Source organism: Anoplopoma fimbria, chromosome 14 (assembly GCF_027596085.1).
Source record: "Anoplopoma fimbria isolate UVic2021 breed Golden Eagle Sablefish chromosome 14, Afim_UVic_2022, whole genome shotgun sequence".
NCBI classification, from domain to species: Eukaryota; Metazoa; Chordata; class Actinopteri; order Perciformes; family Anoplopomatidae; genus Anoplopoma; species Anoplopoma fimbria.
In genome coordinates this window covers 18905129-18931532 of record NC_072462.1, presented here as the reverse complement: position 1 = coordinate 18931532, position 26404 = coordinate 18905129, and the positions used below count along the sequence as shown (strand labels likewise).

The window sequence follows — 26404 nt, the reverse complement described above, 5'->3', positions numbered from 1 at the left end:
AGCAAAAAGGTTGAGGCGGGTTATTAATAAAGTCTTGTGATGAAACTCTTATTCTACTTTATTGTACATCTGAGCAATCAAACCCATTGTTAGAAATATGTGGCCTACCTGTAGCTTTTGTACGGTATGCACAGTAGGGCTATACAATTATGTAATTATGCAGAATTATTTTTATTCAGAGAGATCAAATGAGATACGTTCATTATAGACTGACCCTAATGTTACTTACTGAATCCTTGGATCGTTTCTTTACAGCTGTAAATAACCATTATATAATTTTACAATACTTTTTTATTTTTTAAATTATATTAAGTATGTGCTGTGTTTTAAGACATTTAAGATTGTGAAACTGCTTGTATATGACTAGACCTACTTTGGTAATTAACTACATTACTAGTATTAGAGGCTAGTACATTTTCCCAGAAGCGTCATCTGCAATAATAATTTAATGCCATCTAATTCTATTGTAGTCCCTGACGTTTACACCCAATTATTATCTTAACTCAACGCAGGCCGTTGGATGTGGATTCTCGATGTGTTCAGGCACAAAGTCTTCCTACAATCTCTGGGGCCTTTCATCATCTCTTCATCCCTGTTATACGCGCTAAGCCACTGGCCAGCTGAAACTGCATATAATAAGTATAAGTATAAGTCACTAGCTGCCTTTCATTTGTAGTCGTTGTTATTCATATAAATTTAGAGTCAGTGCATGCTTATAGCTCTAATCCATAGTATTCTGTTATATGGTTTGTATATGAAACTGTTATTTTCCTGGTTACATACTTCATCCAGGATTTTCATGATTTATATATTTTTTCTGTGGATTTAATGTTTTCTCCTGCCAGCTGATTAAGTCCCTTATTACAGGGATGGGGGTTGATTGGCCTGTCTAACCTTCCGATACTGTCCAGATTGGCCCTCATTGAACCGTAATTGTTGTGGTGACACTTTAACCTTTTCTCCACCTGCTTCTAATGTTACTTGCTGATTAAATGGGCATATTAGGGGTTATCAGCCTCATAGAAATAGGTTAGAAGGGGCCTGCTACACCTAGTTGTTGGTTCAGAGGCTGTTATCATCTATTCACATGGTTGATCAACGATATGAATACAAGAGGAGGAAGTTAGGCACTGGCAAAGTGATTATGACGGGAGCGCAGGAGGAAGTGTGGTTACGTTTGGTTTTGTTGCCTAAACTCAACCAAGTAGTTTTGTTTCAATTCACAACATTAACTACATGTTTAAAACTGTGATAGTTTCACATAGATGCAGTTTGCCTTGTCTGAAGCATTAGAATGGTAGCGATCACAACTGAATGGGCTAAAAACATTCAAAAATAGATGTCCTCAAGCCAAAAGGTAATGTGACTTCTCCATTGACATGACATAGCAAGATGCTATTTCTAAAGAGCCTAGTAAAATACTGGAGAAGGATGCTAATCCAGGTATTTCTTGGTACAGAAGAAAACAGGCGAAATAAAACCCATGTCAACTGGCTTCTGGTAATTCTTTAAAGTGAACAGGCTGTTGGAACTGATCCAGATGGGTTAGGGTTTCACCATTATGAGACTGACAGACTTATGCTTTTATGTTTTAGTCACTCCTGGGCAAAAAACATTGCTGGTCTCAAAACACCAGCTGGCAACCATTTCTTTACCAATCATCATACGTTTCACTTATTGGGGAAGGATCCCCAAGAGGCCATTTTATCCTCTGGGGACATATTGGTGGTCACTGACAGGTGGTAGAGTGGGAGTCTCAGAGGAGAATCTGGACCTACTAAAACTGAAAGCAGCAGTCTTGCTACACAAGGCAAGGATTGCAGGATGCAGACAGAGGTGGCCAACAGATTTGTGTTCAGCCTGCATTGCTGAGGCCAAGAAGAACCACTGGATTGGGACATCAGATGCAGTATTCTCCACTCCCTAGGAGCACTTCACAGATTTTGCCTACAAAAAAAAGTAGCCTGAAATGTGTTTGCAAAAACACATTGGCTGAAATGTCTCTGTCCTCCATGTGAACCCTGAACTGTCAAAGAGAATGAAGGAGGAACCAAAGACACACAGGTAGCCCTTGACCAGACAATGATATAACATATACATATCTTGGGGGTAATTTACCCACATTAACAACTGATATGGTTCTTTTAAGCTTTTTTTATATGCACATATCACTATTTATTATCTTTTTTCGATTATGAAGGCTATAAGGTCATGTTTGTACAAGCGTGTGTGCATGTGTGTGTGTGAATCTCTGTGTCGGCCTACCTGTCTATCCAGCTAATCTCGCATACTGCTGGACACATTAGCTTGATATTTGTTGTGCTCATTTATGACTGTATGCTCATGGACCTCATTTGGTTTCAGTTATTAACACTTTTTGAAATCAGATCTTATTGACAACTTATATTATTGTCTGTTCTATATTTTCATTGTTTGCTTACTTATCACTACTCTTAACCTGTTGGTGGGGGCTGCTTCAATTTGGACTCTTGAAAATTGCATGTATGTTTGTATGCATGTACAAACATTTAGCATGACCAACTTAACTGAGAGCAGAAAACAACGGAGCCCATCTACTTATGTAGGTAGGAGGGGAGCTCGTTAGCCACTAGCAGCCTGTTCAAGTCCTACTGTGTTACGTAGCTAAACACAGCAATAATAGACAATTGTGGTTTGTATTCATTCGATCGAAAATTTCAGCAGTGGTATTGCTTAGCAATCACAAACTTATCTCAAGCGCTGACTACAAGGGAGCAAATCTTTTCATGTTGACAACAGGAGAGCTAGTTAGCTGTTAGCAGTCGGTGGTCAGCAGAGTCCTGCGGTGTTAGCCACACAGAATAAAATGAGAGAGTATATGTTTTCCCTTGAGAACATGGAAAACATGAGAACTCTATGACATTCCTGTCGACATCTGATCTGTGAAAATATATGATCATGGCTAAGGTGCCCAATTAACCACCTATTTAATGGAGCTATTCACTATACATAACCATTGTTATGCAGGTCAACTCATGATAATGTGTGTTCTTTAGCTTGACATTGATGTATACTGTAAGAACTGTGCTCGTAAGCTCTTTTTATGTGTTTATTCATTCTTTATTGTTCTGCTGAGGGACTTGGAATGTCGAAAAGCAAAAATTATGAGTCAATTCTGTATCATCAGAGAGAGGCTTACTGACACCAGAAGTTTTAGGGACTAAGTCTATTGTGTTTGGTTCTAGACCCCAAATAAAAAAAGCTGAGAGTTGTATTTTAGAACTGAGGTCTTTGCATCCAAGTCTCCCTATAATTAGCCAAGAAAGATTAATACAAGAATGAAATCCCATGTCACACAGAATAATCTTCCAAACGAAAGGATGGTGTTATGTAGATTATATGCGCCTTGGTTAGTTTTATTTCGCTGCATTTACAGTTACAGTAGTTCTTGTTCATATGAAGGTAAATCTGTGATGCTGAAAATACTGTGTATTTCTCAGAGCAGAACAACATGATGGGTTTGCTCTTTCGAATATGCTTTTAACATAATTGATTCACAATTCACAATTGATGTAATGCATGGGCACAACAGACAAATACACCCACACAAATGCTCAAAAACTGACATGAAAATAATACAGAAAGAGAGAGACTGAGAGAGAGATGGATAAACTTGGCAAACATCCAGGTCCTAAATGCTGTCCAGTAGCAACAAGTATGAATATAGCTAACACATATCATGATGCTCCATATTATTAATGGCAGGGCCCATAATTATCTTTCTGACAAGTTCAAGTTTAGCAAAGCACGGTTGAGGATACTTTTAAGTTTGTGCTTGTTCTCTCATACTAGGGCCAGAATAAGCTGCTAATATTATTAAAGCAGACCTCAAACCTGAACATTTTTAGGGGAAAGGTCAAAGCATGGCTCGAGCACAGCTGAGATGTAAACTTGAGAACATTTTGAACTTGTTTCCTTAGTTGTTGAATATTGTTTGACATTCTACATTCTGTCAAGGGACTGATGAAATCTGCCAGGAAGGAAACACAGTACTGTGAGAGATTATGTCATTACTTGGCAGAATCTCAGGTCTCTTAATACGCCAATGCACACCCTGGGCTCACGGTGTTTCAAAGGGCTCACAGGAAGCTATGGTGTGATAGTTGGATGACTAAAAAGGTTTCTTTTTTATCTGCATTTACTTCGTTCTATCAATCCTTCTAATTGTTGTCATTAACATTGTTTACTGAAACCTACAATAATGGTGAATCCCCTCTTTTGCAGGATACATCTTTTAGACATCTTTTAAAAAAAGAATGACAGGTGATGTGTGAGGAGAATGATGTGTGGGGAAGATATGAAAAGCAGAGGAAAAAGTAAAAAGGAGAACAGCAGAATGACTAGGACATTGTTTCCATGAAGCATCACTTGGCTGCATACCCCTATTGTTCAGCTCTGTATTATCTGTCAGGGTCACAGCACCAATGAACTGTGGGAGAGCAGGCAATACTAACTAGTCCTTGCTGTGCTCACACTTATTAGCATGCCCACACATACTGTATAAGCAGAGAGAAAAGCAAGAGATTAAAACCTAAAAAGCAAACTAAACCTTATGACATATGTCATATAGGTTCATACATGAAATGTCTCCTCTGTATTTAAGCCTTCCTAAGCAATTATAGGAGCAGTGGGCTGTTTTGAAGCGCCCGGGGAGCCACTTGAGCTTTACTGTTTTGTTCAAGGATGCTTTAACTTGTGAACAGTAAGAGCCTTTCTGTATGTAGTACATGTAATACAGAGTAGCAATTCTTTTAGAGTTAAACATATAACAGCCATGCCCTGACCCACAGAAACACAAATATTAACGTGTAGAAAGAAATCAACTAGTTGTTTTTTTTCATGCTGTGTTTACTGCCATTGTGTGCAGCTGGAAGGACATGGAAGCTGAGATGAAAACGATTACCTCTGGGCGCGTGTGCCCCAGGCACAGTTGCAAAGAACCACTTCCAATCTAGGACACAATTCTCACAGAGCCTCTCAGCAGGAAGAGCCACTGGGATTACTCTCTAGTCTGATTAACAAGGACAGAAGAAAGGTGCGTATCTATTGCATGCACAACCTCTTGGCCCTTTCTCATTTCACTATCCAATATCGAGGACATTCTCCGGACATTTATCTGTCTAACAGCAGTAATGTTGCTCATCTGCATGCAGCCCTCTCTCAGCCAGGATATCAGATTTCATTATGCTGTGCTGCTGCTCAGCTGTTACAGATTTAATCAAGGGTTTAATCATACTATTGGCACTAATCACAAACAAATCTTGAGATCAATGTGCGTTTCACACATGCAGAACCTCTGGGCAGCGAACAGTGAGCAGGGTGTGCTGCACATCTAGTATGAAATCAAGCTGAGAGAGCTATAAATTAAACATGACTATCATTGTCGTACAACCTCCTCTGTTCTTTTACATCATTTGTAACCTGTAATGAATAATTCATCACAACGGTATAAATACACTTCAGGTCCCTTATTGGATTCATTTGGTCATTAATTAAAGGAAGGATGATGGAAGGAACACCACACGCGCTATTGTGAACTTCTGTTTTGTAGAGCTACCGCATTGTTTTATGTCACTCATAAATCTAACTCATCACATTTGGATACAAGGTGGAGATCTCACAGGGACCAACACACAGAGAGATCAGGCTAAAGTACAATTGATGAGTTTAGCTATAAATGAAATGTGGGAAAGAGTAGGGGCTGATGAGAAGTCAGTGATTATAGAAAGAGGGATGGTAAGAGGAGTGCAGTACTCCACATACTGAAGTGGCACTTCTCAAGCTCTGTGTCCTCCTTCTGTTGGTCTTTGCCATGAAGCACCCATTTGTTTATGCCATCAGTTTTATGTCGTGTCTGCCTTTTAATGTCTGAAAGAGCATCTTTTATGACTTCTGACAACAAGATTTACAAACAGGTTTAAATCACATCTTAGTGAGATGGAAGAGGACGTAGGTTTTGTTTAATCTATGATACCTCCAGAAACTTGTTGTTTTCTCATAACTAGAGTGAGGTCACCAAGTGACAGAAAACTGTCCAGGCCCAGCTTTTCTTGCCTTACTCTGCGGAACCTCATTAATCATCCGTCGAATCCCTGAGCAGAACGGAACTGTCCATCGGGGTACAACAATCTAACCAGATGGTTTGTCACACATAACCTTCTGGGAAGCCGTCGCTGTAAACTGTTTGAATGGGCAGGCACTTTCAGAGATACTTGTCAGGTGATTAGATGAACCATCTGTCAATCAAACTCTTGCCAAAGTCATTCGGGAGAAACAGAAACAGTGCCTTTCTTCTTCTTCAAACGAATAAATAATCTCTGGTTCTGATATAACTGTGGCTATTGCAGCGTCTAACATCTTTTGGAACCATCATTGTTGTTTTGATTGAACCAACAATTTCTACTTGTTGTTGTATCACACACACTTGAGCCACGGCTGTGGCTGCCAGTAGCTCCTCTCAGGAGGCTGATTGATCCTGTCACTTGAATACAAACTTGATACTTGAAGCCCGACAAGATGGACTTTTGTATGATCTCTGATATAACCAGAATCCAGCTGCCATGCAACGTAAACAAAGATCTGCTCCAAAGGTCACCTCTATCTTGAATTTCAACAGTAAAGTATGCCTTATGAACATGTTTTATGAAATATGTTTCATCAACAGGATAGTCGTAATTATGATTTAGCATTTAAATCAACTTTTGATTACAGTCTCAACTACCATTATCAAATCTTAGATTAAAGTACAAAAAAAGACAATCCTGATCTATCCCCTGCTGTCACACTCTGATTAGAAAACAGGATTAGTGCAGAGGGCAAAGAGGTCAAACAGGAGGATTGGAGATTTTGGAAGACCAAACTCTTCAATATGCACTTAATTTATATATTTTACACTATTTATTCATAAAAAAAATTATTTCATAATATTGTTTTACTGTAGTTAATATTGAACACTTTGGGGTTCCATAGAGATGGAAGTAAATACAAAGGTGGAAAGAAATCATAAAGGGATGGTTTAAGAAGGACTAAGTCAGTCATCCCAGATTAACCCCTCCCAACAATTTGAGGAGAAATCTGGTCTGGGACCTCAGCCAGTTGGCCAGGATTATCTGGCAATCTCAGATTCACTTTTAAACCTAAAAACTGTTTGCAGACTCTCAGGCTGCCCTGATAATTTCAAAACTGATATAAAATCTGACGGTTAAAATCTCCAGTTTTTCGCTGACAAATAAACAACCCATGCTGACCCCGTCTCCAAACCATTTCATCTTTCTTACTGAAAAGCATCACTTAAAGAAGTTGTTGCACAATGTCTGTCATTTGTTTACATCTTACTTTCCCATTCAAATATTGCAGTGATTGCGTGTTTGAAATTAGACAGAAGTGCATATGTTTCTCCCTGTTTATTTGATGCAGGTTAGGATTTTTAAACTCCTGTAGCCTGAGCCTGGTTTAAAAACGTATCATACTGAGCTTTCTTTTATCCCGTTCATCAACTTCCTGGCTTACCTCATAGGAAGTGACAGGTGACATTGAACACATGGTCACAGCCAAAAAAGTTTATTTAAATCACTCTAACTGTGTGGGATGCCACAGGAGAGACAGCGATTTCTGAGCATGCAGGTAAATGTCCTTCAAATAACCTTGGGAAAAAAGGAGCGATAGTAGGCGTTGTATGATTATTTAAAAAAACTTTACTAGTAGTATATTCACTTACACTACCGAAATACAGATGTTTAAAAGCATGACAAAAGGTTTATAGAAACCTGTGTGGAGTGGAAGTGAACTATTGACTATTACAAGCTAAATCAAATGCAACATGCAGGAGAAAGGGAAAACATATTATACATTTAAACATGCTCTAAGTTAAAACTTCACATATGTAATTTCAAATAAAACATACTTGATCACTTGAATTCACCTGCCAACACATCGTAAGAAACAAAAGCTGTGTGAGCAGGGCGTATATCATGCATTATGGTTGTGCTTCCTGCTTATGAAGGAGAGCAGCAAGAATGTCCCACAGGTTTCCTATTTATACCTCCCCCCCCCCTTAAAAAGGAGTGCACTCCACAGCTGCAAGTGTAACTAAGAGTGTAGTGCGTGTGAGCAGGGATCAGTTAAGACATTATACATGTGATGTCACTGTAAGTGAAGTCACCAGAAAGGCAGTCGCCCCTGGGTGACAAACACACAACAGTCAGCCTCTGCCACTGTATATTCACATGGTTGAAGAGCAAAGTAAACATGGCCTTGTTTCAGAGCAGTTTCAGGGAGAATTCTGAGGTTTTTACTGCTGAGGACTAAAGAGAATTGAAGTAATTACATGCTTTATAAGGAGTTGTGAGTCTAATTAATCCAAAATCTGGATAAAATAAAAAATATTGTTATAAAAATTGTCCAAAGAGTTGTTTCAAGAGTTGAAAATGAAGGATGAAAAAAGTCAAGGGATCAGTCGGCCTCATTCTTTGGGGTCCATGAATGTCTGTACAAAATTTCATGGCAATCCATGCAATTGTTGTTGGTATATTCCAGTCCGAACCAAAGTGGTGTACTGACAGCAGACCCATACTTTCCATCCATAGAACCAATACTAGTCTAGCATTGTGCCTAATTGTTTTTGGACACTTCTTGGCTTCTTCTGCTGTCCCTATTTTTTAAAAGACACAATCATTAATTATGGATTATGTCCCCAAGCATGGCCCACTCACAAAGTGTAAATAAAGTTCTGGAAATGCCCCATGTGCTTAAACTATGGATTTTATGTTGGGGAAGTCCAGACGACTTACTAGAACTATACATCAAAGTCTGTGAGTCTGTGACAGAAAGAATGGGTGAGACAGACTTTGTAAGAAAGAGGAAGAAGCGAGACATGTGGTTGTGAAAGGAGTTGGACTTGGGTCAGTGACACATGCACATACACTGTGTAACATTGATTAATTACAACCCATCCATTGCCATCAATTATTTTACCGTCCGAGTAATATTGACAAGTACTCCAAACTAAATAAAGTTATTGGAAACATGATTCACACTACAGCTAATGCACACTGGCAGGCTAAAAAATATTTATTTAAGTCTGTATATGCATGGTGGCGTATCCCAAGGGGAACTAAACCTCTATGTTAAACACCATGAACAGAGTTTTTAGTTGTCAGAAAAAGGGTCGTATGTTTCGCTAGTAACTGCTGCAGCAGACTGAACATGCTTAATGTAGCAGAAAAAAATCCCTGTGGACTTTTATCTGTTATCATAAAATGGAGAGCATATGGAAGGAAATGTAGACAGAAGCCAATTATTCGACTCTCTCTGCCAAATGATTGGTCAAATATGATTTCCGACATGATTATGTTGATTATAGTTGTTTGGAGAGATGCCCTCCCATGTTGATTCTGACTTAAGATACTGTATAGATTCATGTTGTGTTTGCACACTGTATGTTTATCCTCGCTTAAACGGTTAAGTAATGGTTTTACAAAAGCTATGAGACCAGAGGGAGTGATAGCCTTTAGATGATGCAAATGTCTTTTGATAGTATTCACTTTCCACATTAATCTTGCACCCATGCAGAGCACATACATCCATACATTAAGGAGCTCTATCTATGTGCCTATTTAACTTTACTAAGACAAGGTGATCAGTCATCCCTTATTCAAGGGCAGCATTCATATTCCACCAGGTCGCTCTCACTCCCAAATCATCAAACACCAGAACCGATCCAATGTAAACCCTTCTCTGTCATTATTAGAAGCTCAGAGCAGCTGACAAAGTATAAAGTGCACAATAGTCCACTTTAGGTGGATGAGTCAAACAAACACAGGGTTTTCATCCAGGAGACTGCTGTCCGTGTGCTGTGCGAAACAAAAACAAAGTTGATTTTTTAACTGTACTTTTGTTACGTTACATTCTAACTAACTTGCGCAAAAAAGATTTTTAGGATTGTTACTTTATGAGAATGTGTTGCAACCCTTCCAAAGATGTTTTCATGTTTTCATGATTCATTTTAAACACAAAGATTAACATGAAAGACAACAATGCATTAGCCATTCACACTGTCCCCATGTTCAAAACGACATACCACTAAGCCACACAAATACATTCCTGTCACTCCTCAGTGATACTACATAACAGTATGCAATGGGGAAGAGAGATCTTTTGACAATACTCATCCATCTTTCGAGATTTAACCTCAGCAGTGCAAGAGGCCTACAGCCAACTTGGCACAAAATGCTGCAATAAATATTAAAATATGTGTTAAATAATGGCAGCCAAGAAACTCAATTCAGTCCATGTCCACACTGGGCAATGGGTTTTCGAAATATTTTATGATCTGACCAAAGAAAATGTGCTAACGTTCCGTTGGGAATTAGTTTGATGATAGTGAAGCACTTCAGGTAAAACGTGGACAGCAGACTGAGATGAGTAAATTGATGTTTTAACCTTCCGTTAATGTGAAACTGAATGACTGGAGCTTCTTTTTGCCAGCAGACATATGAGACACAATATTCAGCTGCTAAAATTATCATGATAATATGTCTATACAACAAGTCTAACTGGGACTTAAGGCATTAAACCCGAGAACGTTTTAAGCCTTCAGCACTAAGACAGCAGAACATAATGCTGGTGAGCACACAAACATATTTTTCATGTCTTTCCCTTCTGGACCAATGATGAATGACTGCTGTAATGGATCTGAATAAGTATTGGAACTGTGTGTATCTGCGCGTGTGTGTGTCTGTTCTTACCAAGGACGAGAGCCTGGTGAATTTAAAACAATCAACAGTCACTCAGTTCATATTTTAATTCAGATTCTTTAATTTACTGGCATCACATCACCCACTAGTGGGTCGATTAAATGGTTAATATGCTACAGGGGCATGTAGCTCTTAGTGGTTGTTAGTCAGCACAGTGTGTTCCTTCATTACCTGGTGGATTTTATTATTATGCAACACAAAAGAAATAAATAAGTACATTAGTCTTCACTCGGAAGAAGGAAGCAGTGGGATGATACCACTGTTTCATGCAATAATTATCTCTGCAGCTCAGCAAATTGTTTTGTGCTTTCCTCTGATGTTTTTCTCAAATATGGTGAAAATGGAAGTGTAATGAGGGGTACAAAATAAAACATCTTTGCATTTCAGAAACATATGTAGTTTCTATACTTCAGTGACCTAGCTTCCACTGATATGTATATTTAATTTGGTGTAATTTAACTCATGGATTGCTCCCTGTCAACATCTTACAGTAGTTATAGTAGTAGCAATATTTGTCCCTACTTTCTGAAAAAGAAAAAGTATTGACATCTCTAGGCCACATGTCCTAAAAAGATGACAAAGATGGAACATATGGCATTGATTACCTAAGGTTGGGACAGAAAAAGAGTTAAATGATAATGTAGTCATCTAGTTTGAGATTTCTCTCTGATGGCAGTGACAGTTGACTGGACGCTGCATTCAGAGTTTCAAGACTAAAGAAATATGCTGCTTACTCCTTCTTTCTACATTCCTTGCCATTGCCTTATCTCAATCATTTCTATCATTTTAAACCCTGTCACTGCTTTGACCAGAGCAAATATGAATATTAATTAGATTGTGTTTTAGACTGAATGCTCTTTGTTATCACAGTGTCAGTTATGTGCTTTACTTTTCAGACATTCACAATGACTGGGAGGGGGAGTTCAGGACAAACCCTTTGTGAAATTCAATCATGCCAACCAGTCAAAGCAGACAACTTTTCCAGGACCCTGCAAAGCTTAGAGTTGAATGCTGACATGCTGATGTTAATCAGGCATAATGTTTACCATGTTCATGTACCATGGGCGGCTGTGGCACATGAGGTACAGCGCTTGTCCCGTAACCACAAGGTTGGTGGTTCAAACCCCTCTACTGGCAACATGCTGAGGTGTCCTTGAGCAAGACACCTAACCCCAAGTTGCTCCCTGGGTGCTTCATTGCAGCCCACTGCTCCTCCGCGATGGGTTAAATGCAGAGAAATAATTTCCCCATTGTGGGACTAATAAAGGCTTAATTATTATTATTATCTTAGTCCAGAATGTCAAACATGCTAGTATTTGCTGATAAGCACAAAACAGTAACGATAAGTTAAGGCCATTAGTTTTCCGAGTATGTGGTCATAAACTAAAGTATTGAAACAACAATAGACACATTTGAATGTTGAGATGATAGTGCCGCTTGATGAAAAGTCAGAGGATTACCATAGTTATTACAATTCATCCTGAGAGATGCACTGATGACTTTGCCAAATCCCATGGCACTCCATCAGATAGTGGTAGAGAAGTGTCAGTGTGAACCAAAGTAGTGGACCTTATGACCGAAAGCTATCTGGCTAAAAACTGCTATGAATTCTAATACCCATACTACCATACTATTTAGTGTACCAGAAAAATATTTTGTATGTCCCAACACATAGTAGGTCAATTGCAGCATGCCAAAAATACCAGGATGGTCTATTACATCTGGTCGCATTTTGCAAGCATGCAAGGCCGCACATTCTTCTGACTATTCTTACCCATGATTCTTTGTACATCAGATGAGGAAGAGGGTCAAAGTTCAAGGTGTCACGTTATGAGAAAGTAGTATGTTTCAATTAAATGCATTCTGCATGCCACTGTGCATACTTTGCAAAAGCATCTGCATCTGCAGTAAAAAGAAAAAAGTATGCAATTTGGAACATCGCTTGAGTCTTAATACTTTCATTATTTATATTTATAATTTGCTGGTCTTTCTCCAAGGCATGTCTAACCCACTCCACACACTCACACCTTTGGCATAGACGATAGAGCTGCACAGGCAAATGATGTCTTTTGGTCTCAACCATTCAGACAGTCAAAACGAGGCGCGTCATGAATCCGGTAGTGTTGAACTCCCCCCACACCCTCCTTTCCATGAATCCTTCGGGGGCCAAATACTCCATTCACTCTCACCGTGTGTGCGTCAACGTCTGTGCCGCTGCTCAGGACCAAAAACCCCGCACGACAGCATGAGTAGGAGCCGGGGATTGCGCTTCTTGCTGCAGGGATAACGGACCCTGATGGACTTGGTATAGGGCAAGAATAACATTTTTTTTTTTTTTTTTTTTTCTTTCAATGTGAGAATAACCACGTATTAGTTACAAGTGCTGTTTTATGGGAAAAAAAAACAAACAAACTTGTAAATCCGGATCCGATCTCGGCGTGTGGTTTAGCCCCGTGGATGAGGTGTCTGAGCCCCGCAGGATCCGCCTGTCATAGGGCATCATGATCTCTCTGGTTCTTCACAAGTGGATGAGTAATATTTCACCGGAGATGCTGCTGTTGGTGCAGATTTTGTGGTTTTTACCTCTGACTGGAGCGGCTCCTTCTCTGACTAACGAGCAGCTGGACACCGGGGTGGTAAGTTTTTTTTTTTTTTTTTTTTTTAAATATTTTCTACACTGGGGTAGGAACTTTTGCTACTTATAATTATGCACATTTTGAACATGGAGGGGTGGAAAGTTTTTGCACTTGATACCACCACTGACACAGCCTACAGTATACCAGACCCCTCAGTATCCCAGTTTGCCTCACTTTTCTTTTTTTAGGAAACGCTGTCCTCTGCATACTTGATCTGAATTTCAACGCCTCGCAGCAGTTCCGTGCACGGTGGTAGGCTTGGATGTGATGGAACATAAATTAGGAGCCTGTTCTCCAAAGCAGATCCCTGTAATGGCTTGCAATAAATAAATGTAAACGTATTTGCCTTGGCGTAATATCGACCTCCTCCACAGCATGCTGACATAGTATATATCCTGCACTGATTAGTGGCAAACAGGGCTCACTTCCAGTACAGTGACAAAAACCAAGCCATAACACTATTGGCTATTTCCCTTTTCTCAGTCATGCCTTCAGAAGAGGTGTCACCTCATGCCAAGTTTAAACATTGCTGCATTCAAAATGTGCTTGTTGGAAATGAGAAGTCATGGAGCAGCAGATCCTACTTGAACCAATTAAATAAAACAGGCAATGTTATGATACCAAATGAGAATCACCCCCAATGCACTGTATCTGAGCAAATGAAAGCTATGAAGGGACATTTTCATTGCTAGGGTAACAATATATATTTCCGCGTTGGAGTTTAATGAGCAGAGCACCTGCAGATATAACAAGTATCTCCTAATTAGTAACGCTTGAGACAACATCCTAATTAATTGTTTGTTTTAATGCCACTAATATCAACGTGCATTCCTCATTTGCATGGATGGATTCATGTTCATGCTGCTCATCCAACTTCTACCTCTTCAGTATGTGGATCTTGCCTCTCTTCAGCTGCATTGTGTCTCTTATTTTTGGATTGCAGAAGCTTGATGATGAACCTTATTAGTAAAGACATATCTGAGGTATTTATATTGCTGTACTCCCTGTGTATGTGTGCTGCCAGGAGACTACGTGAATCGCTCCTCACATAGTGTTGTTTAGGACTTGAGTGCACAGCTACTTTCCTTATTAAAAGTAGCTGCTTTAAACTGTTTTTTAATACTGTACATTCAGCATGTGGGTTGTTGGATGCAAATGCTGTTTGGAGAAGCAATCCTTAAAGCTGCCTTGATTCCATCTTATCCTTTTATCAAGCTTTGTTTGAGTGTGTGAGAAAACACTTGACTTTCTAATCATCCAGCATTAACAGCAGCGTGGGCGTCAGTTGAGTTTTTTTTTCATCAAACATCCAGTGTAAGTGGGAAATTCACTGATGTTTTGATCCTGGTTTTGTTCACCAACTTTTGGAGAAAACAACTTCTGTTTCTTGAGGTATTCAACCATGCTCATCAGCCATGTGTTTACTTCTTCCCTTCATCATTTCATGCTGTACAATTGGTTTGTGCTACAACTGGTTTGTGCTCCTGTGCTGAGAGCAGCGGCCCACAGTTTATTTTTTATTTTTTAATTAAACTACAAACCAAAACATGAAAAGGGGCTCAAAGCAGCTGAGTGCTTGATTGGCAGTACAAACAATATTTTACATATTATTGTGAACAGTCAATTTGGTGTTGTTTTACTCCAGGTTTAAATTTAGAATTATTTTCTGTGCTATTGAGTTTATTCTGAATTGCTTTCACTCTTCACCCAAATTGAAAAAAATACTTTGCTATGATGAATATTTTGTTTAACATGATTTTTCCCACATTAAAAAGTACAAACAAGTCTGAAAAGGGTCTGGAAGCACATGCTGCTTCTCCCCCATTGAGAACGCATGCTAGGTTAAGCAGTGTGCATCAAGCCTTTGAAGTGTATTCTGTGCCATTGTTTTCAAGTGAATGAAACTTGCAAAATACCGGAATTTACAGACCGTCATTCGTACACTGCCGTCCAATGTGGAAATGCTCAACCACGGCGTTGGCTGCTTATTTATATCATGATACGTCTTAAACCATATATCAAACTCCATACGGACATGTGAACAAAGTTAAAAACTCAATTTTTATTGGAGAGGGTCTTTCACATGGATGTGTAAAATGTTTGAGGGTAAGTCCACTCGTACTTTAAAATTCACTGAACGACTTAGAGATGTCACGTCTATTCATCTTTACAGTCAAGAATAGTGGAATTCAATAGTTAGTATGTTGGTGACTAATGTTTATTGACATTGCTTGATTAATCTGCCAATTTTTTCTTGATTGTTTCTTGAATTTTTGTTTTGTCTATAAAATCTCAGAACATAGCAAAAAAAATACCCATACAAGTTTCCCAATACCAAAGTGGCTTTTCAGAATTTCTTGTTTTTTTTCCCAGCCAGCAGTCCAAAACCCCCAAATATTCAATTTTAAGTGTTTTGATACAGAAAATCCTCACACTGGAGAAACAACAAATTTGTTGCATTCAAATGATTAGTCGCCTACTAAAGTAGTTCCCGAATCATTTTTTTTTATCAATCGACTAATCAGCTAATGGACAAATGGTTTCAGCTAGCTAGATGTTATTACCTTAGACTCAACCAATAGTCATAATGTGTAGTGTGTGAGATTGTTTTGATAAAAAAGCTCTGTACAGTGACCTGGTTTTATCCTCACAGTGAATGTGATTGTACACTTGACTGTTCTAACTGGTCTTGTTAACAAAGGCAGACACAGATTTTTCTCCGGTTGTTGGTTCAGTGTAAAAGGATGTTTAGGGTGACCAAGGGAGTTGGGCAGACAGATGGACAGATGAGCACCCGTCCACAGACGCACTCTTCCATCGTGACTGCCTGATTGACTTTTAAATAAGGCTTCTCCTGCCTTGATAAAATTGCTCTCAGCTGTTGAGAGAAGGGTAATTGGTTGTTGAGGGCTTGAGAGGGTTCTCCCATCTCAGCCCAGTGGTGTTCATAAGTGCTATACGTTTGGGACTCGGACCGCAAAAACAACCGTCTACCCACAGAACCGTGTCCTGATCTCCAGCTCTGCTGCTCCCCAGCCCCATTTCACTTCAGAGCCCCGGTGCTGCATCACTTGGCTTTCAGTCGAGCTTGAACGCTAAATGTATCTATCTCTCCTCATAACTACTGTTCATCGTGACTGTAATTAGCTGAACCACAAACTTTAGCAGAGCTCTGAGGCATCAAGCTCCTAGTTTTGCTGTTATGTTGCCCAATATATTGCTGCTGTGCACCAATTTGAAATTGCAGCATTTAGGGAATTTATACATAACAGCTATAATGTCAAATGCGCTGTTTTTCGCTCATCATATCATTTTACTCCTGGTGGCTGTTTTCTGCACTAGCACAGAACGACTGAGCTCCTCAGAGGACTATTCGGAAGCAGTGCTGTGCTTGCTTTAGCAGCTGTCATAAGATAGAGTGAGACGACCAGATCGGCTGCTGATAAAAGAAGCAGAAATACTGTTTAATTCTGTAGAAACTGACCTTGAAGAATGTCTGTGTGGCATTTAATCTCTTTCAGTGAGGAACAATTTATTTCTGTCATTTTTTTTATGTGTTGTGGGAAATAAAACAAGTGTGCGGCCTGATGGGAAAACCACACCCTGCCAGTCTGCTTCTAATTCTCACTTTGCTTTATAATTTCTTCAACGAGAACACCATCTGGTCTGGACTGTATAGAAGAGAGAGAGAAAGAGAGAGAGAGAGAGAGAGAGAGAGCCTGGTAGACGCCACCCTCCTCCACCAGCTTACATCACTAGTCCTACTTACTCTCCCTTCCTGCGAGGCCTCATAATATGGAGTTCACATGCATCTAGCCATGCACCAGTACCACCAGCCCTCATTAGCTTTCTCTTTGACTCCCATGAGCGCACATTTCACCAGTATCATATTTGTCCCCTCAGTCTGTCAGTCTCCTTCCTTCAATTTTCCTCTCCCAATCCAGATGGGAGGCTTTCTTCCTCCAGCACATCATCGGTTTTCCTGATTACACCCAGAAGCCCAGGGGGGGAGGGGGCTCAAAGAGAAAACGGGATGCTGTGACCATCAAGTACGATGACGGACCTGCTGTGCTGGAATAAGTAATCAACCTGTCAGGGTCGAGAAAGGAAACGTATGAAATGAAAAGAAAGAATATATCACTGCGACTACTTTGAATGTTTGAATGTGTCGGCGTAGATTTTTAGGTAGAGCGTTCACTTTTGGATGTTATACCTGTAAGATGATTTTAAATAATTGTTGTAAACATGGCATTACTGCAGATAACTAGAAGAGCACCAGATGCTAGTTAATATCCTTGGAGTGTCGTGCCGGATCATTAGGATACTTTTAGCTCCGCTATCCCACTGCCATCCCCGCAGTGTGACATTTCTATCCGTATCATGGGGCTGATATCCAGGGCAAGGAACACTTTTTTTCATGGATGTCAAGTGGTAGATGATTGCACAGCAGCATAGAATGTATCATTGTGTAATGATTGACACAGAGCACAATAGGCAGTTCAGCATGTAGCACATTCACAGCTTCTCAGGAACAGGGAGATATTGTGGAAACCAACCAGTCCTTAAATTCGCTCCTATCCAATCTGTCATCGCGGCTTTGTTAAGTGTGTTACAGTTCTCCAAGGAGTTGCAAGTTTCTGAGGGGATTGTCAGAGCTCGTAATATCCTTAGAGTCCATTTCAACAAAGATCTTAAGGGCCCTGACACTTTATTGGCTGTCTCTGCAGCATGGTGGTGTGGGACTGATGCGTGGCAGCTGCAACACTTCTGCCTGACATTTTGAGTCAATGACAACACCAAATAAATTTGGGTAAATTTGTGACATAAAGTCAATGACATAGACAGGAAAGCCTGCCAGTTACACTTTATAAGTAGCAGGTCATAGATTTATTAACATTGCATTTGTTTCTGGCCTTGTCTTTGACCAAAATCGTAAATCCCTGTCTCGTACTGTTATAGAAGACTTAAAGAGTTACAAGGACATTTTACTGGGAAAACTCAGTTTAACTCAGCTTTTGGGTACAAAAGCCCAACACAATGCAGACCTCTAGCAGGGCTGATATGCTGAGGCTTTTTAATGTGGAAAGGATCAGCGCTTCAACCAACTCATCACTCAGGCTCCGGATAGTTTCTTTGTGCAAATGAAACATGGGTCTTTATCTTACCTGATCCTGAGGATGTGATTTTTGATTTACGAATTTGCCTTAAAGGCATAGGCTGCTTTGCAGGAACTGTAGCATACTCTTTGTAAATATTACATTTAAAGTTGGCCCCTCCTCCCCCTGGTTCAGCGACACCAGAGGTGCATGTCCCCTGACCAGTGTACCACCTGCAGCCCCACATACGGCAGCGAAAAATGAAAGCCAACCTTTAGATTTGCTATCGTGTTGGAACGAACTTTGTCAAATTTGCGTTTTGCCTTGCTATCTTTTTAATTTTTTTCTGCGCTGTGTCCTCCATTTTTCTGGCTTCATCTTGGATGCATGCTTGCACATGCGTGAGGACTACACACACACAGTGCCATAAGGCGGACGCCCAGAAACAATCAGACACACAGCAAAATAAGAAAATACAGGCAGAGGGCAGGGTGTTTGCAGATAGAGACACCGCAACACACTTCTAGTGGATAAGGGATGACTGAGAGAGAATACTTTTGTTGTATTTCTTTTTTAAATCATTTTTTGGGTTAAACTTGCATTAAGACCTAGCCAACACTACAGACCAGTCTATAATATATTTGTGAAACATGCGTCTGGTTCTCTTGGGAAATTTGTTTATGGGCATTTCATGTAATTAATAAATAAACAAATGAATTCTCTATCTGCTGTGCTACGTTGTTTAACAGTACAATGATGTGCTGTGATTCGAGGACTTTAAGTTGCATCTCATCTGTATATTTCCTTTTCTTTTCAAAAGAAATGTGTGGGTATCTAAAGAAATTCCATTCGCAGACGCAGAGATTAGATGTCCCCCTTTTTCTGTTTGATTTTTACACAAGTCATGGATTTAATATTGTGGGCAAGTGAACGCTGTGTGCCACAACAGAGTTGCACGCGATAGTCTTTTTCCAATGGCTTGAACTGACTTCATTACCCGAGCAGACCCACTCTGGGGCTTCCCATATAGAAAACCTCAAATCAACTCCATGTGGACCGTTCTATTTTAACCCAAGGAGCCCCGCCTCTCCTTCTTGTCTTTGACCAGATCAAGGTTTTGGTTGCCATTGCTATTCAAAGGGCCGACCAGATCTTGTAATTACAGTGGTTTCTGGTGTTGCGTTAGCTTGCATGCTGAAGCCTAGAATAATCTATAGCCCTGCCAACTGAACTGCCAATAGGCTGCTTTAATAGTACGATCAAGAAAACCCAAAAGCAACAACAAAGCTACTCTGAAATTGCTTGCAGATATTGGCAGATTTATAAAAAAAGTGGTTTCGTGTTAGTGTGTGTGTGTGTGTGTGTGTGTGTGTGTGTGTGTGTGTGTGTGTGTGTGTGTGTGTGTGTCACTTTCTTCTTCTGTGTTGCTATAAAATATGTGCATGCTAAATTGTGCATTGGCGTCACTGCCACACGTGTGATCTCATAGTTTCTTCTCATCTGTCACTTCTTAACAAATCATAGCAGAAAGGATGATGACAAAAAAGGAAAGGGGAATGGACAACGACGATCGCTTATCATCTTTGGAGACAACTTCGAGACTGTTGTGTGTTCTCTGAAAGTTTAGGTGAAATTAAGGGAATTAGACAGCAGGAGAAGCAAAGACCAAGAGAGACTGAGTGGGTGGCAGAGATAAGATATGTCTCCATCCAACCGTCTCTGGCAATTAAGCCCACTTCCTTTTAGTCCAGTGTTGATACTCGACTCGCGATCAAGTGAATATAATGAGCCACTAACAGTCTGTTGAATTTTAAGGGCTGCCAGTGATTGTGTGAATTACACTCAATGTGATTGTGTGAATTGCAGCCTGGATTAGGGTTAACCTTGCTGAATAGAGCTATGCTCCCTTTAGGTTTTGGTTTAAAAATAGAGTAGCATACATATAGAGATGAACACATCCATGTACATAACACGTGTGGGTGTTTTTGCATGTGCATACTCACTTCAGACATGCCAGTTGTCTGCATTCCTCAGCTAACACTAGAGGGACATTGTCTTCTTTGGAGGGATCGCTATAGTAACACATGGCAGCTACTTCATGGCTCCCGTGTGGGCTCCTAGAACTGCATATAAGGACAGTCCATAAATACATGCTCAAGTCAATATTCCTTGAAAACAGTTACAAAGATGGATAGCATACCTTCACATGACTGCAAAATTACAGTTTCTGAGATACAGATTATTATTATTATTGTTAACAAAAGTCAACATTCACATTGGTAGAATAATAAAATACCACTATATTGTGTATACCATCCCTGGTTTTCATAAAGTGTATTTGATTGACTTTTCTCCATATCCGTAAAGGCCACAGATATTAAACATTGTGAGTCTTTGACAGAACAATAATTATGTTGAATGGTGAATTACCTCTTCGTTGGGATGCAGTTTAAGATTTGTCAAAGATCTTGCAATGAAAATTATAACCTTTAATATACTAGAATAATCCCTCTAAGACAAGTATAATGGACATGTATTTTCGCAGATTTTTTTTTTACATTTTTGTCTTTTTGCCCATGTGGATAACACGCAAGTTAAAGCACGGTAAAAAGGTTAGCCCGTAAGAGAACAAAATGAAGATGGGATAGCCATTATCTGTCAGGTGTCTGTAGGTCTGTGTATGTATTTGCTTCACAGTCTTCTCCGTTGTCTGCACTATCAGGGGACACTTGGTACATTTGATTCAATCCTTGTGTCTGTGGTCTTTGGAGCAGTGCATTGCGACATGACCGCCCTCAGAGAGAAGCAACTTCAAAGCAGGTTTTGGGTCTTATTTTTTTCCTCACTAGAGACACTGAAATGTATGCCTGTTAAATCAAGCTCTAGTTACAGTGGGAAGTCCTAATTGGCTCCATCAGATTGTTTAATCTTTAATCTCTGGCTGACATTTCTTTTAAGTCCCCTTTCCCTTTTGCATCTCTTTCTTTCCTTAACTCATCCCTCACTCCTTCATTCAGACCCAGAAATCTCCATCCATCCATCCATCCATCCATCCTTATCTCTATTCTGAGTTGATAAATGGCCTGACATTTACACAAGACTGGAAACTGATACAGGATTTTGTCTGTTATCGATAAATCTTTATATTGGCAGGGTTGTGTGTGTGTGTATGCCATTTGTGCATTCTTAAGGCTTTGCTGGGTTTGCCAAAGGAGTGGAAAAAGGCAGAGCTGACTTGAATGTGCACAGGGATTCCATATAGCTGGCCTCTCAAAAATAGAGGTTTATGAGTGGAGTTGCTGCTGGCACAGATGAAGCAAATTTTGCCCATGTCAAACTGGGCAAGGATTTACAGTCTCATCAGAGGTTCCCTGAGGTCCCTAAAAGGCCCTCTGTTATATTGTCATTAACTGAATGGCCAGTCACTTTTAGCATCATTGCAAACAATATGTCGGCCCACCTTTTTTAAATCGATCTAACAAGTATGGTGATTCAGTTTAAGAATAATGTGTGTTTTGTGTGTGTAGTTCTTCTTTACAGGCAGAGGCACACACACACACACACACACACACACACACACACACACACACACACACACACACACACACACACACACACACACACACACACACACACACACACACTCACTGTCAAACACAGGAGCAAACTGATGGATGAGGCTTGCTGTGGCAATTTCAGCATGCACAGTTTAGTCATAGAACTGCTTACGAATGCTTGATTAACAAAGCTCCCAGCTTGTTGCAGTGCATTTAAATATATTCTGCAATGTCCTGCTTAACCCTGGTTTCTCCCAATAACCTGGTTTTCTTTTCCCCAACCTCTGTTCAGATTCTCTCTTTCTGTATTACTTTTACTTCCTCTGAGCATTAACTCCTTTTCTACTTCCTCTCGCCCTCTCTTCTTTTTTTTCTCTCCCACCCACTTTCTTTCATTCTCAAACCTCTCACCGTGTCATTTTGTCTTCGTATTCTTGTCACTTTTCTGTCTCTCCTCCTTCCTCCTTGCTGCCTCTAGGAACACAGTAGTTGAGTTGCAGCTCTCTGTACTACCAGCTGCTCCTAAACCAGGGATTAGATGATTCACTTACAGTCGCACCGTAATCCCTGTTGCCACACTCTCACACGCAAACATGCAAATTAGGACAGATTTTCCTCTCATGTGTCTCCGGAATGACATTCACACCTGACTGAATGGAAACTGTATGTCAGAATACACACGTCCATCAGAAGGTACTGTTCACTTTCAACAAGTCGGACTTGCTCATTGTATCTGTAGGAAAGAAAAACTGGTGTGATTGATTGTTTCAGTAGGGTGGCGTGTTTGCCATCTGCTTGCAACATAGTGGTCTTAAATCTAACTGATGACTGTGAATCTGCTCTCTGCATTCCCTGTTTACTGCATGCAATCTGAGGAAAATAGTTAATAACTTAAATAACTTAACTCTTCTAATTGAAAATAAAGTCTGCTGTGAAATACGTCAGTGGAACAAAACCAAGCTGTACAAATGTTAACGTCCTCTGGGTCCTCATCGGCCAAAACAGCAGTTCATTTCCTGTTTCAATTGGGACTGAAAAGTTGTAAAGATTTTTAAAATGACTGTCTTTTTTTAAATTTGTGATGAGCTGAAGATCAATTGGCATAATGTCGAGACTTAATGTTGAGATATTTTGCAGAAGAGCCCTTGCTAAGAAAATAAAGCTAGAGCTCTATAGATGTAGAGATCTTTATCTATATCTATAGATATAGATATAGATATAGATATAGATATATAGAGAGAGGTCTGACACCCACTTGTTACAGATGCTCTTTGTCACATATTTAGTTGTTCAGCGGACCCAATGTCTTTTGCCAAGTCCATTATGCATCAAAAGGAAATATTATATAAATGGTGCTAAATATAAAAACTGGGCCGGATAATTGGAGGTATAAAAAGAAAGCGATGGTGTGGATGTACTGTAGGCACATTCAGTTACATGAGGCTCATTGTGTTTATACGAATAATACCCAGATTTTTAAAATGAAGTGAGTGGATTTGGACAGATTTCTATACTCCCATGGATCCAAAAGCTGTGTTTCCTGCTGCAACAACAACATTTATCACTGATGATCAATTTTCACAGCTTGTTTCAGTTGAATAAGTCTGCTTTTGCAGTGGACAGCTCAAAATATGCTTCTGGTAATAGAAATGGAGAGCTGTGCAGTAAAACAATAGAAATAGAGTAAAAGTAAATTAAATCAAGTTTTGTCTGATTGACAGTTTACTAATTAAAACAAACAACTGTCATTAATTGACAACTCTTCACCATCATGCAATCTACCAAGTGAAATTGATAGATTATCTCTGGATTTTTACATAGCAGAATCAGGTCATCATTGTACATTAGACATCATTTATTTACTTAAAATCCTGACATATACCTTCAATTAATACTTGAAGCAATAGGCAGTTTATAAATCAATAACAGAAGCACACAGGAGTCTGCTGCTGCTTGCCAATAATATCTAGTTAATCTAGCATTTCAAACACCATCTGTTATGTTGAACATTCACTTGGTGAACATGAAGTGAATCCCATCCTTTTACAATCCATAAAATGGTACACATGATGAACATTGGTCTTGCAAAAACAAATAAGTGTGTCTGTGGAAATCAAGCAGGTAACTTGAACTATATGTTCGGTTTTCTAAAAGTAATAGTATGAGCAGAGTTCTACTTTAGCAGCACACATCAATGTCAGACTTCTCCAAAGAGGATTGTCACACATCGATTGTCTTGTGAAATGACTTGTTGGGGAATGTGTTTATGAAGAATGAGATTTTAAATACTTTATTTTCATTGTATTTCTGTGAATACATGATTGTATGATTCTTCTGATCCAAACTTGTTCATGGCATAACTGATAATGGTTCACTGCATGACGCTCAAGGACTGAAAATACTTTTTCAGTCCTTGAGAGATTGGAGTTCTCTCTGCAAGTTTTATTTGTTTTGAGTCTGCAACAAATAACTTACTAAAATTGACTTAATTAAAGACCGACCGGGATTCAATGTCAGTGGTGTTGCCTGTTGATCAGAGTGCAGCTTTTGAACATGTTTTTTTTAAAAACTGTATATCGACAGTTTACTGCTGTAATACTGTGTGTTATAAAAGTTCTGTTCTCTCTCTAAATAAAACAATCCACAAATTTTCTCACACTAATCGCATTCAATTATTTATACTCATCAACTCATTTCATGCATAGAAATAGCAATTCTAGCAGTGGATGTCCCTAAACCATATTAGATTTGAATTATTTATAAGAATTGGCCAGATATAACAATTAATGAAAACATAAATCAGGTACTAAAGGGCACAAAAGGCAGAATTTTTTTCTCTCCACTTTGAGGAATTTCAAATAATTAGAAAAAGAGAGCAAGCTGTAAACTCTGAACATACACACACACATGCATGGAAATGTAGAAAGCAATGAGAGGAAAGGTGAGGGAAGTGCATCAGAGTGGAGGGGTGATTTCTAGGCATGGAATAATGCTCGCTCTTTTAACGCCTGGCAATCAGTTTTCTGTTGGATTAAATGTGTCATTTAGGCTGCATGTCCGTCAAGCCCAATTTCCCCCTCATTCTATCCCCCTATATCATCCCTCTTTGATCTTATCTGTTTGCACAAATGAGACTAAACCCTCCATTTCTTCAGTGAATTGTGTTTGCGCTCAGGATGTGCCATTGAAATGGTTTCTCATTCAAACACACTTAAGCAGGGTTTCACTCCCTGGATCCTACATCATCCCAGTGTAACACTTTAAGTAAACCATCCCTCTCTGAATAAGCTGGTGATATCCAATGTGAAGCCGCTACAACTGCTTTGAATAATGATAGCATCTTTGAGCCCAAGGATGTTCTCCTGAATTTCTGTTGAAAGAAATTTCCTCAGTCGAGCGCAACATAAGAAGCAAAAGCTTGCTTGATGTGAGACATTTACATCTGTGTGTGTTTATTTCCTTATATGTCATTCAGATGGAAAATACGTTTTTTTCACAAAACTATAAATCACAAGATATTTGCTCTCTGTGTTATCAAAGCTGTTTCTTTATCAGGGAAAGATGCTTACTGCAATACACCTATAGATACCAATACAAATTCACTGCCAGACATATACAAAAGCAAAAACTTACACACCATATTTGCTGTTAGCATTTTTCAGACTCTTTTGAAGTCATCATCATCATATTCGATGACCACAGTATTTGTGGCTGCTTGACTGATGGTTTCAGTTACATGGTCCATTTCTGCAGCAAAGATATCTAGATATTGCTTGACAGGTTTGTAACCGGCAAGGTCATTTCTCCGTGGCAGAAAAACATGTTGTGGTAACACTTTTGGGGCGGACTTACTCAAACAAACACTCAGTAAACAGAACTGAAGTAAACTTGCGAGCCTAGCAACATTGACATCTGCAAACAACCCATAATGCAACACTCTCCTGATGTAACAGGTTCACTCTGCAGTGCAGGGATGGATACCCACTGCATTCAGAGAGAGAGGGGAACATACAATGTAGTGGTGAACATGTAAATGCTTAGTCTGGTATATAATACAACCAACTCCATCAGGTGTAGTTTGCACAAAGTGATTTATCATCTTATAGTCAGGACAATATAATAAGTCAACTGCATTCACCACTATAATTCTATTGCTGTCATGCACTCAGGTGAAACATATGCAGGGTCCGAAAGGGATCAAAATTGGGCCCCTCGCAATTTATGCTGTAAAATCGTATTCATTGTTGCTGGAGTTGTCATTAAAAACGTACATTTCTCTCAACCCCAAATAAGAGACGCTAGTTAACACTGTGGCATGTAAC

General features: G+C 39.5%; 1 protein-coding gene across 1 annotated transcript in view; it reads left to right on the top strand.

Moving 5' to 3' along the window:
• Positions 1 to 13286: 13286 nt before the first annotated feature.
• Positions 13287 to 26404, top strand: part of LOC129102439 (matrix metalloproteinase-17-like) — a 59559-nt gene continuing 46441 nt past the window's right edge. Inside the window, exon 1 of the mRNA XM_054612596.1 lies at positions 13287 to 13429. Within this exon, the coding sequence (XP_054468571.1) occupies positions 13295 to 13429 (135 nt within the window). The 5' untranslated portion in view covers positions 13287 to 13294. The remainder of the gene's footprint in view (positions 13430 to 26404) is intronic.